This window comes from Cynocephalus volans, chromosome 12 (assembly GCF_027409185.1).
Source record: "Cynocephalus volans isolate mCynVol1 chromosome 12, mCynVol1.pri, whole genome shotgun sequence".
In the NCBI taxonomy this organism is placed as follows: domain Eukaryota; kingdom Metazoa; phylum Chordata; class Mammalia; order Dermoptera; family Cynocephalidae; genus Cynocephalus; species Cynocephalus volans.
Window position 1 is genome coordinate 39,199,870 of NC_084471.1, and position 21,240 is coordinate 39,221,109.

The 21,240-nt window shown below is 37.9% G+C and overlaps 1 protein-coding gene across 1 annotated transcript in view; it reads right to left on the minus strand.

Moving 5' to 3' along the window:
* The window catches only part of TMTC2 (transmembrane O-mannosyltransferase targeting cadherins 2), a 380,397-nt gene that overhangs the window by 52,812 nt on the left and 306,345 nt on the right, over nucleotides 1–21,240 (minus strand). The window contains exon 10 of the mRNA XM_063076008.1: nucleotides 6,274–6,388. Within this exon, the coding sequence (XP_062932078.1) occupies nucleotides 6,274–6,388 (115 nt within the window). The remainder of the gene's footprint in view (nucleotides 1–6,273; nucleotides 6,389–21,240) is intronic.

The following is a 21,240-nucleotide window of genomic DNA, read 5'->3' on the forward strand; positions in this document are numbered from 1 at the left end:
CTTCTGGGTAGTCATTCAGTAGTAAAACATGAGGGAACCAACGTGACACGGTGTAAACAGAATCAGAATTGGCCAGAACACACTAACTTTAAAAACCAGCTTTACCAACCATGGGAAGTATTGGGTCTCTCTGACCCTCTATCCTCACTGTAAAATGGGAATACTAGTGTCTATTTCACAGATGTGCAATTAGAGCTAAAAGACTGACAGATAATATAAAATGCAAAGCATAGTGTAAGGCAGACAGGAAATGTGTGAATAAATGCTACTTTCACACCTTCCCTGTTTAAAAAAGAAAACAAAAAACCAGCAAAAACCAAACCAAACCAAAAACCCTTCCACCAGAGTCTATGAATCAGATAAAGTTTGTTTTTACTGCCTCTAGACTTCCTCTCAAGTATCAGGTATCTTCATGCTCTTTCCAGCTTCCGGTTCTGGGAAAAAACAATAAATCCATTCATACAAAATGCTTCTAATAGAATAATTGATTCAATAGTTTCCTCTCACAACCTATAGACATAACTCTACTGTGTTCTAGCATTTTAAATTCTTTTGACATTTTCCTTGGATGATAACCAATCTACATTTTGTATGCTCACATCTGGAGGCATCTAGTACTTTTTCATTTTATTTGAAGTACTAAAAATGTCACCATGTATTGTCAGTGTTCATTATGTGAGCCGACTCAACATCTGTGATCATCCTCCCTAAAAATACATTTGGTTATTAGCCACAACGTGAATCCCACCTCCTCAAGCAAGGCAGAAGCCAGAAATTCACTCATCTTCCATCTTTTTTCTAGCACATGATTCAGGTTCCATCAATCAGAAATAATCTCAAGAGAATGGGAAGCAGGATGGGATGCAGCTGTGCCCAGGAGAATCCTCTTCTAATGAATGTGGTGCTCACTCTGCTTGGTTCCCGTGGGTGATAGTGACACAGCTCCTGGACTGTAAATGGTGTGGAGCCTTAGGAAAGGCTGGGTGGCTGGGAATTATTCCTGGCTGTGTAGAGTAGAGCTCTCAAGCCACCGAGAGAATCTGTGGGCTATAGAAAACTCTTCAATAAATCCTGTTTCTGCTTAAACTAGCAAGAGTTGATTTTTAGTATGTAACTAAAAACTGTGACCTATACATAAAGACAGTTTAGGAACAGACCTATTTTCATGAATTTTGCTCTTAATATTGAGATCGAAGGCTTTTATACTATCTTGGAAATTTTCTCTATTACTTGACAATTGCTTATCTGCTCTATGCTCTACTTCAGAAATTTCTATTTTTATTAACATTTACATATGTACAAATGAAATTATACACGCATACATACAACATATAATTACACGTATTTATATATGTAACACTATATATATCACACACTATATATATACTATGTGTATACTATGTACATAAATAAAACTGTAAGATTATACAAAATACAATTATTAGCATATATTTACTATATATAACTATACAAACATATGTAATTATGAATACAATTATATATAATTATGCATATCAGTTCTCAATCTATCCTCCAATCTTTCATCCTTTCAGTCATCATTTTAATGTCTTTAGTATTTTACATTAGGTTCTGGGAAAATATCTACAGCATCTATTTAAATTAGTAGTTTATCAATTGTACACTGCCTTCACTGCACTAATAGACTCAGAGATCCTATTAATCTTTTAGTAATCTTTTTCCATGTTATAGTGTTCCTTTTCCTAACTACCTATTTTCAGATATATTATGTATCAGTTAGGATAAGTTAGGTTATACTGTGCTAATAAACTCATTCTTAAATCTCACTGAATTAAGGTTACAAAGTCTCCTTCTCCCTCATCCAACCTATCCAATGTGAGTGAGAAAGGACGTTTGTATCCATTTGGTGTTTTTATGGTCTATGTTTCCACAATCACCAAGTAAGAAAAAGGGAAAAGCACTCACTCTTACAGCTTTGGCTCAAAAGTAACATTTACATCATGTTCACACATATTCAGTGACCCAAATAAGACCCACACAGGCCTTCAACTTTGAGGAAGCAGGAAGGCACAATCCTAGCTTGCTTCTGGAAGTCCAGACGTACATTAATAGTACCTCCACACGACACAGTATTCTTGTAAATCACCTTCATAACAGGAATTACAGATGCTCTAAGTGGTACCTATGTACTTCACTGAGGACCATTTATTTGGATACTTCCGGTATTGGTCATTCTTATCTGAACTGCCAAATTGAAATCGTATATTTCAAAACCTTTATATTAGTTTACAGAAGGAGATCTTTATAAATTACTGAGAGTTGACTTGGGCCCATTAGAAATTTCTCCAATTTTAATTCTCTTGAAGATATGAATAAAATGAATATTTGCCCCTTGATTGGCTTGCCACACACAGACCTTCATTTCTTCCAATCTAGTCTCGTCCAGATGAAATGCCTGTTTTTCCTTTGTTATATTTGGAATGAGCAGTTTTTTCCTCATTCATAGATTCTGTAAGTTATTTCACTGGGAATTTACCAAAGAAAGGGAAGGTAAATCAGTATGCTTGAAACATATCTTGAAGTATAACTTTTTCCTAAATTGCTGACTTTGGATATTAGGTAAACCATTAATCCAGCTAACCAAGTAAGAACCAGAGAGTCATCCACTCTTTCCTTCACACCCAGTTGGTCACTAAACCATCCAAATTTTGTCTCCTAACTATTTCTCAAAAGAACAGAGCTCTTGAGGAAAGAATATCAAAGTCAATTTAGAATTATCTGGCATACCCAGTGGAAACTTTGTATGTGACATTAAATAAGCAAAATCTTGATAGCTAACCATTTTGATAAATCTGCATTCGAGGGGAAAACAACAACCTTTCTTACTCCTTTTGACAAACAAAGCCCTGAATGTTCTTGACTAATATGGAAAGAGACTGGTGTTTAGCTTGCACAATACGCACTCCACAAATACTTGAATTTGACAGAGCTGAAAAACAGAAAAGTAAAAACATTCGTGGAGACTACCACAAAGTTGAGTAAGATACAGTCATGCTGCTGTGGTCATACCAGCGGTCGATATAGGAGGGTGCTGACTGACTGCAACTTAATGAGGAAAGCAGACTGCAGAAAGCTAGAGAAAGGTTCTGAAAAATAAATCCTGAAGAGTTCCACATCACCAGTGTATAACAAAAACTTTCTACTGGTTTCTAGCAGTATGATAACTAAAAAAAAAGTCACAAGCGATATATTTATCACGGACATATTCTGTAATGTTCTTATACTGTGTTTCTATCAGTAGACCTTGAATTCCAGATACTAATTTAATAGGTAGCAAAATGCCTTGTTGATGAAACTATTTATTATGATTAAGATGAATTAGCCTGTGGAAACGTGTGCTTTTCCATCTTTGCAAATGGTTTATTGTGACTAAAAGCAGTGTTTTCTTCATGAAGAACAAAAAGTCCTCTTCCCTGTAACAGCACCTGACCTTGTCATGCACATTAAGCTATCTTTTAAAGATTATCCTTGCATTTATTGACATTCTTGCAGATCGGATACAGTTTATTTTATGAATATACCAATAGCTAATTGAATCTTGATTTCTCCTTAGGTGTCAGCTTTCATGGGATCATCAGAAAACAAGTGCTTTAGGAATGCTAAACATTAATGTGAAGTGAGAGCATTTAATTAAATTTTCCTCTCAGGCAGGATTTAGATTTCTCATTTAAAACATAAAAAGACTAGTAGGAGGCCACTGCTAGAATACAGTTCTAATAATCTCAAATGATAAACCTAGTGTATGAAATGTGCTTTAAATATTGATTCCTATGTGACAGGGGTAGGTGGGTGTATGTGGACAGCATGAGTGATCCTTGTGATGATGGAACTATACTGTGTTTCAATTATGGTGATGGATACACAAACCTATGCATGGGATAAAATCACATAAAATATAAACACATACTCAGAGGAATACAAGTGAAACTGGAGAAACCCAATAAGACCACTGGATATCAATGTCAATATTCTGATGTGATACTGTACTGTGGTTTTGTAAGATATTACCATTGGAGAAACTGAAGATCTCTTTGCATTATTTTTTACAACTGCATGTGAATCTACAATGATCTCAAAATAAAAGATTTAAAAAATTAGCTCCTCTACTTTTCTCAAAACTTGTTCTAAACCCATCCAAATGTGAAACATTCTTCTTTATTTTTCTCCCCTTGTAAGAGTTATCTACATAATTAAAAATCTATACCTAGAATCCAAGCACAGAGACCACATTATTGATGTTGCTTAACGAAGCATGTAGGTGGGGCTTTAATGAAGTAAAATTCAAGGTAAGAATATGGGAGAAGGTGTACACATATTACTAACAGAACAAATAATGCTTTTTTTAAGCAAGCATATAAATATTTGTTTCTTAAAAACATCCTCCTTTAACCCAAAGCACCACTTACAGATGCAATGACTCTCTTTTAATATTCACAACAAAAAATGTTGATCTGCCTTAATTTTTTTTTTTTTTTTTTTGCTACTGTTGTAATTAGATTTTGTAATAACTCTTCTGAAAATAGAAGCACTAACTTACTAAGGGAAAACACTTCAGGAACCAGGTCTAGGCACAGACTTTATGAACAAGAGCCCAAAAGCACAGGCAACAAAAGAAAAAATAAACAGATGAGACTATATCAAACTAAAAAGCTTCTGCACAGAAAAGGAAACTATCAACAGAGTGAAATGACAACTTACAGAGTGGGGGAAAATATCTGCAAACTATACATCTGACATGGGATTAATATCCTGAATATATGAGGAACTCAAGCAATTACACTGTAATAAAACAAATAACCCAATTAAAAAATGGACAAGTTGCCCAAGTAAGACATACAAATGGCCAACAGGTACATGAAAAAAATGCTCAGCATCACTAATCATCAGGCAAATGCAAATTAAAACCACATTGAGATATCACCTCACCCCAGTTAGACTGGCTATTATAAAAAAGACAGAAAATAACAAATGCTGGCAAGGATGTAGAGAAGGGAACACTCTCAGGCTGTTGGTGGGACTGTAAATTAGTACAACCACTATGGAAAACAGTATGGAGGTTTTGCAAACAACTACACATAGATCTACCATATGATCCAGCAATCCCACTTCTGGGTATATACCCAAAGGAATGGAAATCATCATGTTGAAGGGATATCTGCACTCCCATGTTCATTGTAGCTCTGTTTACAATAGACAAAACATGGAACCAACCTAAATGTCCATTGATGGATGACTGGATGAGGAAACTGTGGTATATAAACACCATGGAATACTACTCTGCCATAAAAAAAAGAATGAAATTCTGCCACTTGCTACAATGTGGAAGAGCTTTGAGAAACTTATGTTGAGTGAAATATGCCAACTACAGAGGGAAATATACCACACATCGTCACTCATAAGTGGGAACTAAGAGAGAAAGAAGGACAGAAAGAAAGGCCACAGTGGTGTGTTAGACTTGCAGAGACAGAGAGCATACCTACGGCTGCAGAGTGGGGTGGGGGAATGGGAATGGGGGAAGAAGGTTGGGGATTGAGTGTGGGACATAGGGAATAATCGCAATTTGTGGTAATGGGCATGCTGATAGCATTTATCTGGCCATCACATCTTGGACACAAGTGGTGACAGTCAGCTTTGTACTCCATAAATATTCATAACCAATAAAAATTTAAAAAATAAAAACAAATATCTAAAAAACATATTGTTTCAAGACAGAGCAACACAGTGCTGATTATAGGGCTGTTGTCAGAATCTCATAGGCCCCAAGTATATTTGTATTTGATAATCTTCTTCAATATCCAATATATTAAAAGTATCCACAAGCCACGTTCTATATAATAGAAGAACACAAATATAGAGATGCAGTTGACTAACATAATGTTTTGTTTTGGAGACATTTAATTAGACAGTTATTAAATTCAACTTTGCAGTTTTCTTTTTGTGTTTTATGACCATTAATTTCTGGAGGGAAGGGAAAGGGCATCTCAATAACTTTCGGAGAGGCCTGAAAGCTCATATGCCCTACATAGTATGCACACAAACAATAAAATAGTTCTGACTAACTTTCACATGGGTAAGCAGGATGATTCATAGTAAGAATGTGGAATAAGGTGATATGATAGGGAAATTAGTATAATTAATTGATTTCTCAAATTATAAGGGTTTTGGTCTTATAAGGTCCAGGGTTTTGGTCTTATAAGGGTTTTGGTCTTATAAGGTCCAATAGCAAAAACTAACCTGAGCATGTGGGCAGCATTGAAGACAACATCGAACTCCGTGCTGTCTAGTTCAGCTGCTTTTTTTGCCATCTCAGCTGCTTCTATGAGACGAGCATCTTCCAGAAGAAACTGACCTGCAAAGTATGAAAGCAAGTGAGCTTCAACTAGGAAAATAATAATTGTATGAAACAATTAAGTTCCTACTAGAGAAAAATAAGTATAGTGGTAAAGGTGATTTGAAGCCAAGATTTAATAGCATGCTCACCATTTAGTCACTTTTATATGCCTTTTGCTTAATTGCAGAACATTGCAAGGCTTCTATCTGGTCCACTAAAAATTTTTTTCTTAGGAAAAAGCAAGAAATTAACAAGTTTAAAGATATGTTACAAATATGAGTTGAGTTGATTTTAATTGCTAGGGCTTTAAAATAGCTCTGTCTCCAATACATATGCACAAATGAGTGCATCCATATTGAGATATATTCATTTCTTATATTTAAGTAATGCTAAATTATTGAAAGAACATAGTAAGGTAAGTTAAGAATTAACTCACTCTTAATCACATTTAGTAATAAAAGTGAAATAAATATTAGCAAGTTCAGATTTTTGAGATTACTTTCAGGTCAGCTTTACAAGTTAGAGTTATTGCAAATAGAGACACACAACTCTTTTAAATGGCACCTCGAAAACTGTTATAAAATGCTATCCTAGAAATATACTGTAAAGGGCAAGAAAACCACAAAAGTTGGGCCCAATTTTAAGGGCATAAATATTCAAACAGAGAAAATAGGTTGCTTTTTTATAGCTGGGAATTTACTAACAGCAAAAGTAATGATGTTAAGCTTTATCTGATATGGATATTCAAATAAAAACCAAATCAAAAAATGACAGACATGTTGAAGTCATCCATGTAACTGCCAGGCTTGTTGAGTTGTGGTCTAATTATCATCTACTCTGATTTGGGGTTTCCAGTTTGCTAAAAGTTCAAGAATTTAACAATAATAAAAATAGTTATAAAATTGATTTGCGAGTTCTGAGTTGCACAAAGAAACAGAAAAACTTTTAAAATGGTAAATGCTCCCTGGTGGATATTGGAAGAGCCCGTTATTTACTCTGTTTATCCAGTAAATATAACAAATTAACTTCTAACCAAGAAACAAACAAAAAAAAAAACCAGTTCCTAAAAGGGGGGAAAATATCTGTTTCTAGGATTTATAATAAACCATAGCCACCGCTAGCCTTAAAGTATTTTCAAGCTTTGATTAGTAAAAAATAGTGAGTAAAGATAAGGCTAGGATCATAAAGCCTACTTTTTTAAACTAAATGACAAAGTTTTAAGACCAGGACTTGGACAGCCCTTAAAAAGTTTTACATCACTGTCTTAGTTTGTCACCTAATATCTGTGCCTTTCTCATCTCTCAAAACAAAGACATTCTTGGGTCAGAAAATTATTAAGAAAATAGTTGTAAATAAGTTGCATTTACAAATAGAAAACACATTACTTACGAAATTCCTGTATATGCTAACTCTACAGATACATAGCTACAAGAAGAAATTTCAAGTAAGTTTTTTAATTAAAAAAAAAAGAATTAGATAATATCTGGCCTAGTAACAAATTAATTATCACCTCAAATACACATATACCTTAACAAAGGATACCAGGCTAACCCCATCATCCAGTTAGTTATGCTTATTATTGATTATTTTCTAAATTAAAACATAATAGTAACTGCTACCTATCTTCTAAACATAATATTTAACTAAGTAAATGTATTAATACATTACTTATATGATATTTAAACAAAGGATAATATAGGAAATTACGAATTGTTCTTTTCCTTTCCAGGCAGCTATTAACTCTGAAATGTAGACTACACTGTTAGGACAATGCAACAGTTAATAGAACAATGAAGATAATTTTCTTAAAATTCATTACTCTAGACTGTAGAGGAAAAAGGATATTTATTAGCTATGGTTAAAAAAAAAAAAAAGGACACAATATCTATTTTTTCCACATGGAAACAGAAAGGGATACTGACAAGATGATGTGATGAAGATAATGATACTCAATAATATAACAGGTCAGTTTATAAGCAATGCTCAGGACAAAGCCTTTCAAGCTTTGTCAATGCCAAATATATCTATAATATTAAACAACAGAAAAGGAAATGACATTAACTAATTGCATAAAATCAAATATTCAATTTGTCATAATTTATAACATGTATTTTTAAATTTAGTTTTGTCATGCAACAAGCACTTTATAAACTGCTTGCAAAGTTCAAAACTACCCGAAACACATAATTTTTAGTGTTATAAATTGTGACAAAAATTCCCACTTGATCATTTCATAACAGCAAAATTCATTTATCATATTAACATTCAGAAAAACAATATCACAACATATTAGTTAGGTATTTGCATAATTTCCTGCATTCTGATCTTGACAGGCCATATATCTCAATATTACAGCATTCATGTTTTGCTATGATAAAGGCATAAAATATTATGGAGTGTGAATCATTTGGCTGGATTTTTTAGCTAAATTTGAATATCTGAACCAAAATTGAAAGTAAATTATTATTCTGCTATGTTATACAATGGCCCTTTGAAATACAGCCCAGAATTGATGGAAAATAGAGTAATAAACATTTCAAATACACAGACCAAAACAAATAGGGAAACAAAGAAACCTAGTACATATCTTCTAAATAACTACCCAAAGAACCTACATTGATATGTTATTGTGGAACAGTAGACAAAATTTGCCCTTACCCCTTCTAGAAGATTTTACCTCAAGTCACTCTTCAGCCACCAAAACTTTACTGCTGCCATCCAACTGCTCCTTATCCCTATCTGTCCAGAGTTCTCAGTCTCTCATGTTGTCCCATCCCAATCTCCAGTTCTGCCTTGCCAAACTATTATGCATCTTTCATTTTTATGCCCTAAAATATTTCCTTCTTAGTGAAGCATTATTAGTCCAGTTTCCAAAAGTGTTAGAATTGCTTATGATTTATGTACACTATAATATAATTTACCACCTAAACCAGAGCACTTAAAAGAGTACAGCGAATGATTATTAACTATGCTGGAGCAAGGGTATAAACCAGAATTGTCCAATGTGGTTAGCACATGTGGAAGGATGTTGACCTCAGTGCTCACATCTTCATCACTATAGGAGAGTGAACTGTTCACACTGCTAGCAGAGAGATCATATTAGCAAGAGAGAGACAGGTGCTCTTCATTGAAGAACCGCAGTTGAGCCCAAAACTGAGACAGACCCCATGGTTTGGTGAATAGGTGCAGGGGAGTAGGGGGCTCAGACAGTATGGATAAACTACATGATGAAACCAGAACTCTCAGGAAGAGAGAGAAAACTTGAGGGAGGCAAGTACTTCGGGAAGTCCATCCACATTAGCGGATTCTGCAGGTCCTGAAAGGAAATTTTTCTCTTTCACTGATCTCTAGTTTTAGTTCTCTTTTGTGCACATAAGAGGACTTGCTAAAACAGACAGCAAGGCCTCATCCTTAGTGTTTCAGATTCAGTGGGTCTGGGATAGAGCTTGAGATTTGCATTTTCAATATGTTCCCAGGTGCTGCTGGTGCTGCTAGTCCAATGCCCACACTGAGAATCAGTGTCTCCTAGTAGAAACAAAATAAGTATTTTTCACTCCGGACTCTGATTACATCTGGGCTTAGCTAACAGTTAGACTGAGCTCTTGTGGTAATCAACTGCATCTGGCACAGTCTTTCCTATATTATGGGGCATAATGGCTAGGTTACACATACAAAGTCACTTCAAAAAGTTCATGGAAGGATTTGTGTGGTCTTTGAATTTCCATTTTCCACAAACTTTTTGAAGTGCCCTCATATGTGTAGATAGATTTATGTACATCAACAAGACATACTCATTAATATGTTTATTCTTTCAAAATTCATTAAAAAGGGAGAATTAAGAGTTTTATCCTTCACATGCAAGAATAGATTTGTAAGAAATCACTTCTTTTTCACATACACATTTTTTGTGTTTGATAATTGAGTAGAATTTCAAATAAAGAAACCACAAAAATCTTAAGCAAAATACACTTTGTTCTTGTGTGTGAATTGTCGCTACCACACTATTTCTTTGGTTTGTAATTTGTCTTATTCAAGTTAATTATCATCATCTCACTTAATTGTTCCAAATCAAAGGGAGGGAAAAAAAGAAAACAAAAGAGATGAGAAATTATAAAGAAAAAAATTCATTTGAGTAGGGAAAAACAGTACATGATATAAAAACACGAAGCATTCTGTAAAGATCAGGACAAAGAGTATAAGTTTCCACAAAGGCTAAGAATAGGAAGAGAAAAAAAGCAACTGATAGTTTCGGATTCAACTGTTTCAGAAACAAAGTTATACCATTTCTTCTCCGGACAATTCTCTCACTGAACCAATTAAACCACTTAGTAGATTTTTATCAACATTTCTATATGACAATCCTGTGAAGATCAATCTTTCATTAATTCCTGGATTTAAAAAGCTGCCTGTAAGACAGAAATCCATAAAAATATAAGCAGGCCTTAAGGCATAGGCTTAAATACTACATAGTAAAAATTCTACATTTAAACTCCCTAGGTTAGAGTTTCAAGATGGCGGCGGCTGCGGCGGCTGGCGCGGAGTAGCTGAGGTGGAAAAGGTGGCCACTGGGCCTCAGGCAGCCGGGAAACTTGTGGACCTTCCTCTGGCCATCTCTTAAGGGAGGACTGCTGCTGCTGGCCGGTCGTGGGGGCTCAACGCCACTTTGCCCCCGGCAGGAGAGGCTGCCTCATTTACAGGCAACAGCTTTGAAGTGTGGAGCAGGAAAAGAACTGATTCTTAGCTGCAAAAGCGAGTCTTGAAACAGGGAACACGGCGCCAGGGCTGCTGTGGATGCAGCCAGGATCCCGGAGGCTGGGGCCGCACTGAAGGCGGCCAGCTGCCCTATTCAGGATTCGAGGTTTCAGGCCGGCATTAAAGAAGATTCCTGGGAGCGCCCGAGCGGCGCCGCGACTGAACAGCCCGAGGCGGCAGCGCCGAGAACACGGAAGGCAACAAACCAGAGACAGAGCGAGCGCCCGACCTGGCACAGCACTGTGAGTGATCCCTGGCACAGCTCTGTTCGGGGGGTGGATGCCCACGCGGCTCCCCGCCTGCACCACCAGGCCACTCACTGCCCCGGTGCTGCCTCCATTTTCCCAGGTGCGGGCAGCTCCGCCCTGCTCGGCCATCACTGAGCCCATTTGCTTGGCCTGGCGCGGGGCTTTCCGGACCCTGCGGGCCGGCCTCCTCTCCCACTCCCTCCGCGGTTCTCTGGCGGGGCTGGGGGTGTTGGGCGTCCCGACCAGTGTTGGGAGGGCTAGGAAGTACGGGCGGGCCGACTGTCACTCCACCACACCCTGGACCCCGCCCCGGTAAACTTCCTGTTACTGGGAGGCAGATACCATCTCTGCGACCACCAGTTTGGAAAAAAAGCCTAACTAATTTCTGGTGGGGAATAGTGTGGTAGGAGAGTTCCCAGGTCTGCTTGAACCTGCCGGAGAGCAGGCTGCAGGCGGGCACTAGACTAGGTTTATACTGGGGGGATACAAAGGTGAACAAGACCCGAGAAAGATCTACACAGTGCTACAAAGGCACCCAGAGAGACCGGTCGTCTGTGCCTAGCAGAAACCTGGTAGACTTCCTGGGCGAGGTGGTGCTGAGCAGGGTCTTGAAGGCCCAGCTGATAGACGAGGGGTGCAGAAGACACACCCCAGCCCAGCACAGTGTGCACAGAGGGGGGAGACGTGCAGCCAGGGAGGCGGAGACTCGACAGAACCCACACACCTGGTGGGGTCGCCACTGCACGATCTAACAGCCTGGGCCAGAGCACACAGAACGGGGAGAAGTCCTGTACAGAAAGTGAAAGCTCAACAGAGACACACACCCTGTGGTACGTGATCCACCAGCCCAGCAGAGTACAAGCGGACCAGAAAGGTGGATCCCCGGAGAAGCCCAAGACCCGAGGCAACCACACACACAAGACACTAGAGGCCAACTGAGCAGTCACGGCGGGAGCCATACCAAATTGGCAACCACAGCAACATCCTAGTTAGTCATTAGTCTCAAACCGGTGGACTGTGAAACCCCCTGCCACAATGAATAAACACCAAAAAAAAGACACCAGAAATACAAAAAATCAAGAAAGTACACCACCAAAAGTTAATAAATCTCATACTCTAGATCCTATAGAACAAGAAGCCCTTGAAATAACTGACAAGGAATTTCGAGTGATAATTCTAAGGAAACTGAATGAGATACAAGAAAACTCAGCTAGACATCATGATGAAATGAGGAAAAGTATACAGGATCTGAAAGAGGAAATATACAAGGAAATCAATGTCCTGAAAAAAAATGTAGCAGAACTTGCTGAACTGAAGAAGTTATTCAGCGAAATAAAAAACACAACGGAGAGTTTAACCAGCAGGCTTGTCGAAGTTGAAGAGAGAACCTCTGAACTTGAAGATGGGCTGTTTGAAATAACACAAGCAGACAAAAAGAAAGAAAAAAGAATCAAGGACATGGAAGAAAATCTGAGAGAGATATCAGACAACCTCAAGCGCTCAAATATCCGAGTCATGGGTATTCCAGAAGGGGAGGAAAATGGAGATTCCATTGAAAACATATTCAACAAAATAGTGGCAGAAAACTTCCCAGGTATAGGAAAAATCACAGATCTTCAGATCCAGGAAGCTCAACGATCTCCAAACGTATTCAACCCAAAAAGGCCTTCTCCAAGACATGTCATAGTCAAATTGGCAAAACTCAGAGACAAAGAGAGAATCTTAAAAGCTGCAAGAGAGAAGCGTCAAATCACCTATAAGGGAGCCCCAATCAGGTTAACATCAGACTTTTCATCACAAACCCTAAAAGCTAGAAAGGAATGGGATGATATTTTCAAAATACTAAAAGACAAAGATTGCCAGCCAAGAATACTCTACCCTGCAAGGCTATCCTTCCGAAATGAGGGGCAAATAGTATATTTCTCAGACAAACAAAAACTGCGGGAGTTCACTACCACAAGACCACCCTTACAAGAAATCCTCAAGGGAGTACTGGGTTTGGTTCCTGAAAAATAACTACCACTGCCATAAAAACCTAAGAAAAATCTAAACCCGCTAGTACAATAAAAATGGCATTCATGAAGAGAAAACAAGCTAACAAAAACACTATCTACAACCTAAGGAACCAACAAACAAAGAAACCAAACAGTAAATCAGAAAGCAAGGAACAAAAGACACCTAAGACAACCAAACAACCAATAAAATGCCAGGAATAAATCAACACCTTTCAATAACAACTCTTAATGTTAAAGGCTTAAATTCCCCAATTAAAAGACACAGACTGGCTGACTGGATCAAAAAGCAGGACCCAACTATATGCTGCCTACAAGAGACCCACCTCACCCATAAAGATTCACACAGACTAAGAGTGAAAGGATGGAAAAAGATTTACCATGCAAACAGAAAAGAAAAACGAGCTGGAGTGGCTATTCTTATATCTGACAAAATAGACTTTAAACTAAAAACCATAAAAAGAGACAATGAGGGACACTACTTAATGATAAAAGGACTGATCCATCAAGAAGACATAACAATCATAAATATGTACGCACCCAATGTTGGAGCAGCCAGATTTATAAAACAAACTCTATTAGACCTAAAGAAGGAAATAGACACTAATACCATAATAGCAGGGGACCTGAACACTCCACTGTCAATATTAGACAGATCATCTAGGCAAAGAATCAGTAGAGAAACACAAGATCTAAACAAGACTCTAGACCAATTGGAATTGGCAGATATCTACAGAACATTCCACCCAACAACCTCAGAATATTCATTCTTCTCATCAGCACATGGATCATCCTCCAGGATAGATCACATATTAGGTCACAAATCAAGTCTCAATAAATTCAAAAAAATTGGAATTATCCCATGTATCTTCTCAGACCACAATGGATTAAAACTAGAAATTAATAACAAACAAAACTCTGGAAACTATACAAACACATGGAAATTAAACAGCATTCTACTTAATGACATATGGGTCCAAGAAGAAATCAAGCAGGAAATCAAAAAGTTTATTGAAACTAATGAAAACAATGATACATCATACCAAAACCTGTGGGATACTGCAAAAGCAGTATTGAGGGGAAAATTTATTGCATTAAATGCTCACTTCAGAAGAATGGAAAGATGGCAAGTGAACAACCTAACACTTCACCTTAAAGAACTAGAAAAACAAGAACAATCCAATCCTAAAGTTAGCAGACGGAAAGAACTTATTAAGATCAGAGCAGAACTGAATGAAATTGAAAACCAAAAAACAATTCAAAAGATCAACGAATCAAAAAGTTGGTTTTTTGAAAAGATAAATAAAATTGACAAACCATTAGCATGGCTAACAAAAAAAAGAAGAGAGAAGACTCAAATAACCAAAATTAGAAATGAAAAAGGCGATATTACAACTGATTCATCTGAAATACAAGGAATCATTCGAGACTACTATAAACAACTATACGCCAACAAATTTGAAAATCTGGAGGAAATGGATAAATTTCTGGACACACACAAGCTCCCAAAACTGAACCGTGAAGACGTAGAAAATTTGAACAGACCAATAACAATAAAGGAGATTGAAGCTGTTATCAGAAGGCTCCCAACAAAGAAAAGCCCAGGACCAGATGGATTCACAGCAGAATTTTACCAAACATTCAAAGACGAATTGACACCGATTCTTTACAAACTATTCCAAAAGATTGAAACGGACGCAAATCTCCCAAACTCATTCTATGAAGCAAACATCATCCTGATACCAAAACCAGGTAAAGATATAACCAAAAAAGAAAACTACAGGCCGATATCCTTGATGAATATAGATGCAAAAATCCTCACTAAAATACTAGCAAACAGAATACAGCAACACATATGAAAAATTATTCATCACGATCAAGTGGGATTCATCCCAGGGATGCAAGGTTGGTTCAACATACGCAAATCAATAAATGTGATACACCATATTAATAAACTCAGACAGAAGGACCATATGATCATCTCTATAGATGCTGAAAAAGCATTTGATAAAGTTCAGCACTCATTCATGACAAAGACCCTCTATAAGTTAGGTATAGAGGGAAAGTATCTCAACATAATTAAAGCCATATATGCCAAACCCACTGCCAATATCATCCTGAATGGGGAAAAGCTGAAAGCTTTTCCTTTAAGAACAGGCACTAGACAAGGATGCCCACTCTCACCACTCCTATTCAACATAGTGTTGGAAGTACTAGCCAGAGCAATCAGAGAAGAGAAGGAAATAAAGGGCATCCAGATTGGAAAAGATGAAGTCAAACTGTCCCTGTTTGCAGATGACATGATCCTATATATCGAACAGCCTAAAACCTCTACAAAAAAACTGTTGGAATTGATAAATGATTTCAGCACAGTAGCAGGATACAAAATCAACACACAAAAATCAGTAGCATTTCTTTTCTCCAATAGTGAACATGCAGAAGGAGAAATCAAGAAAGCCTGCCCATTTACAATAGCCACCAAAAAAATAAAATACTTAGGAATTGAGTTAACCAAGGAGGTGAAAAATCTCTATAATGAGAACTACAAACCACTGCTGAGAGAAATTAGAGAGGATACAAGAAGATGGAAAGATATTCCATGCTCTTGGATTGGAAGAATCAACATAGTGAAAATGTCCATACTACCCAAAGTGATATACAAATTCAATGCAATCCCCATCAAAATTCCAAAGACATTTTTCTCAGAAATGGAAAAAACTATCCAGACATTTATATGGAACAATAAAAGACCACGAATAGCCAAAGCAATGCTCAGCAAAAAAAATAAAGCTGGAGGCATAACACTACCTGACTTTAAGCTATACTACAAAGCTATAATAACCAAAACAGTATGGTACTGGCATAAAAACAGACACACTGACCAATGGAATAGAATAGAGAATCCAGAAATCAACCCACACACTTACTGCCATCTGATCTTTGACAAAGGCACCAAGCCTATTCACTGGGGAAGGGACTGCCTCTTCAGCAAGTGGTGCTGGGATAACTGGATATCGATATGCAGGAGAATGAAACTAGATCCATACCTCTCACCGTATACTAAAATCAACTCAAAATGGATTAAGGATTTAAATATACACCCTGAAACAATAAAACTTCTTAAAGAAAACATAGGAGAAACACTTCAGGAAATAGGACTGGGCACAGACTTCATGAATACGACCCCAAAAGCACGGGCAACCAAAGGAAAAATAAACAAATGGGATTATATCAAACTAAAAAGCTTCTGCACAGCAAAAGAAACAATTAAAAGAGTTAAAAGACAACCAACAGAGTGGGAGAAAATATTTGCAAAATATACATCTGACAAAGGATTAATATCCAGAATATATAAGGAACTCAAACAACTTTACAAGAAGAAAACAAGCAACCCAATTAAAAAATGGGCAAAAGAGCTAAGTAGGCATTTCTCTAAGGAAGATATCCAAATGGCCACCAGACATATGAAAAAATGCTCAACATCACTCAGCATCCGGGAAATGCAAATCAAAACCACATTGAGATACCATCTAACCCCAGTTAGGATGGCTAAAATCCAAAAGACTATGAACGATAAATGCTGGCGAGGCTGCGGAGAAAAAGGAACTCTCATACATTGTTGGTGGGACTGCAAAATGGTGCAGCCTCTATGGAAAATGGTATGGAGGTTACTTAAACAATTGCAAATAGATCTACCATACGACCCAGCCATCCCACTGCTGGGAATATACCCAGAGGAATGGAAATCATCAAGTCGAAGGTATACCTGTTCCCCAATGTTCATCGCAGCACTCTTTACAATAGCCAAGAGTTGGAACCAGCCCAAATGCCCATCATCGGATGAGTGGATACGGAAAATGTGGTACATCTACACAATGGAATACTACTCAGCTATAAAAACGAATGAAATACTGCCATTTGCAACAACATGGATGGACCTTGAGAGAATTATATTAAGTGAAACAAGTCAGGCACAGAAAGAGAAATACCACATGTTCTCACTTATTGGAGGGAGCTAAAAATTAATATATAAATTCACACAAACACATACACACACACACACACACAAACCGGGGGGGGGGGGGGAAGAAGATATAACAACCACAATTATTTGAAGTTGATACAACAAGCAAACAGAAAGGACATTGTTGGGGGGGAGGGGGGAGGGAGAAGGGAGGGAGGTTTTGGTGATGGGGAGCAATAATCAGCTACAATGTATATCGACAAAATAAAATTTAAAAAAAAAAAGAAAAGAAAGATAAAAAAAATTAAAAAAAATAAAAAAAAATAAAAACTTTTGGTTAAATCAAAAAATAAAAAATAAAAATAAAATAAACTCCCTAGATTAATTGGGACTAGCATTTCTTACTAAAATACTATGAAAAATTCACTCTTACATTCAATGCAAATGAAACAGAGTTAAAGCAATCTGTAATAGGCATCATGGTGATACAATTCTCTTTAGAGAAAATCATTCATATACAGCTTTAAAAAATGTTTAAAGGCATATGTAAATCATATTTATAAAATAACTAGGACACAGCTTGTGTGTTAAAATAGTTCCCCTTGGAAGAAGACATCTGACCAGGGAAATATATCTGGAATTGTCTGACCTCTACAGATACCACCCTGTCTCAACCCATCATCTCACCCTGATTACAGCAATAACCTCCTAAATGGTCTCCATACTTCTGCCCTTAACCCTACACGGTATTCTTAAAACAGTAGTCAGAGTGATCTTGTTGAAACGGAAGTCAGACTGCATCATTCCACAGCTGATTCAAGCATTCTTACATTGCCTTATACAGGTTGCTTTGATCAGCACAGGCCCTCTACCCCACACCCATTCTTTTACTATTCCTCTTAGAGGAACAAAGACTCCTGTTTCAGTCTTTCCATTTGCCATTCCCTCCACCTGGAAAGCTCTTCTCCCAGATATCCCAGTGGCTCACTCTTACTTCCTGGCACACTGTGGGGATTTAATGAATACATGTTCAATGAAAGGGCTGAATTAACTGATATCCCTATGCGGCTGCTTACTTTAAGATCAAGCTATAGCCGAGCCAGCATATATCACCAGGTACTTTTCTATTCATATCCTCAGACCTTACAGTGATTTTAGGCAGTGCTGCAGTAAATAGACACATGTGCTGGGCATGGCACAATTCCCAAGGGTGCCATTCACAGTGAAGTATCCACCTCCTGGACTTGAGCAACATGGTGGCCCTGGTTTTAGGTCTCTGAATTTCTCTTAGAAAACAACAAAATACAGACATCAGTTATACTCTCAAAGATATTTTTAATCCAGAACAGCTCAAAATATGCAATTTGGATAACATCTATTAAACTCCATTATATTGTGGAATAGATTCAATAGTCTGGAGATAAAGGAAGAAATAATCTGGGAAAAGAAGACAGTTTCTTCTAGAGGTTAATATATTAAAGACATTTATATTGTGCTTAATATACACAGGATAAGGTGATACTTGCCATGGGGGATACAAAGACAAGAGCAATATATATCCTTGAAACAGTTCCAATTTATTACAGGAGAGAAGACTACGGAGATAGCTTAACCCCAAAACGTGCAGAAATTTGGAAGGGGAGGTGCGAGGCATCAGAGGCTAAATGCATCATTTGTGGATGGAGGTGATTGTTTGGTTTTGTTCAACTTACAATTTAAGTTGAATATAATTGCATATAGAGTAAAGGACACACAAAGGGTACTGCTTGAGTTTTTACAAAGTAACTACAGTTGTATAACCAACAGCCAGATCGTGAAACAACAGCACATTACCAGCATTCCAAAAGCAATTATCTGTACTGGGGGACTTTTTCAAAGACTCAGATGATTGAAAACAGGGAAAAGGCCAAGGTGGAAGTATTTGGGCTGACTGGTTTCGGTGACATCTAGTGGTAACAAGAAGGTGAGTGGGTGAAGGGAAACTGAGGCAAGTCTCTCATGGAATGTTTCAATTAGGGGATGGGAGTAATGCATTCCTGGGAAGAGATGGTCAGTGATAAAACAGTGGTCAGGGTTTAGACTAGTTGTCCAAAGAGGCAGCTGCTAACAAAAGGTGACTTTTTTTTTTTTTTTTTTTTTTGTCCTTTTCTGTGACCGCGCTCAGCCAGTGAGTGAACCGGTCATCCCTATATAGGATCCGAACCCGTGGCGGGAGCGCTCCCAGCGCTCCCAGCACCGCACTCTCCCGAGTGAGCCACGGGTCGGCCCAAAAGGTGACTTTTTAACATATGCTAATTATGCTTGGAAGAATTAAATATATGGAAGGGACTCTTTTGCCCCTCTAAAGGATGCCTTCCTGTCTTTTTCTGAGCCCACAATCACCCTATCATTTTACACTCTTAGTCTTTAAAACCACTCTCTCTCACCTTCCATTCTATTAGTTTTGTTGCTTTGTGATTCTGTGCTCTCGGCAGCCTGAATTAATAAAAGCTCTGTTTTAGAGAGACAGACCTAATCTGATAAATGTACCATAGTTATTGGCCAAGAAAACAGGTGGGCCAGGTGAACAAGAAAAAGACACCCAGGAGATCAATCTGTTCTGCTCACTGTGAGCTTGAGAGGCCCTGGATCTGTTCTAAGTGAACATGAGACCAGAGTTTTCCCTGAATTGGACAGGTGGCAAGAAAAGTGTCTAGTGCAAAGGAGATGAGAGAAACAACAGGTCAGGGCTCTGCACTCAACTGGAAGGAGGTCAGGAAGGTTAGCCGCATTTTATTCGATTTATTTCTCCCCTGACTCTTCCCAAAACGGTTATGAGATGCCAGAAAACCATTGAGGGAGTTATGATGACTGTCCAATGGGGAGTGGAAATTATTAGATCGGGGTCAGGAGAAGAGGGGAAACTCGGGAGGAGCTGAGAAGAGATAAAGGGGAGAGTAGGGGGAGAGAGGGACAGGGAAAGGAGAGTAACACAATCTCATTACAGTTTAAGTAATATATACATTCAACAGGGATCAGGTATGCTTCAAGAAGGAAAAGAAAATCATGCCGGGCTTCAAACAATCTGCAGGGTTCTATCACCTAAAGATGAAGGGAAGGAACAATTAAGGGAGAGGTAACACCTCATAGAAGATACAGAGATGGGCAGCCTCGTTTGTTATAGAGCATTGTACATTTTTACACCAGGGAGTCTTAAGGAAAGAGATGAAGTAGACAAAAGGACTCAAACACAGTGCTGAAGTCACTTAAAGAATGGAGTGTGCCTCTGAGACTAGATTACGGTGGTAACGAGAATGGAGAGAGTTGGCTCAGAGTCCATTGCTTACATCTTCTTCCTAGGAGGAGCTCAGTCTTCTCACTGTGCTCACACACCACCTCAATGGGCTTTTTGGAGGTGTTCACTTAAAGATTGTCAACAGAGGCACAGAGTAGTTAATGACAGGGTACACAGGCTTTGGAAACAATCGTTTTAATTAAGTGGAAGGTAGGTAATCTCAGAGTGCATTCACTCACTCAATCAAAATAGTCAAGACTGTAATAACACTGGTTGTGTGTGTGTGTGTGTGTGTGTGTGTGTGTGATTGTGTGTTCCGTATTAATTCCCACAAAATACAGACTTTTTTTGATACAATGGAATTCTCTAAGATGAGCCATGGTATGATATGGAACTATAGAGAAAAGTCCCTGTGATTGACCCACTTAAAAGTGAACATGTACCTAGGATAATAACAATCCATCACCTACCTTAAACAACTGTTTGGGATGTTAAGCAAAATATCCACTCCCTTATTTGTAATGTTCCTTATAACCCTCATGCTTGCAAGCAGTTATTCCCTTCCTATTTCGTCTTTTTGTTTGCATGTTGATGGGTGAAGATACTACCCCTTTTTCTTA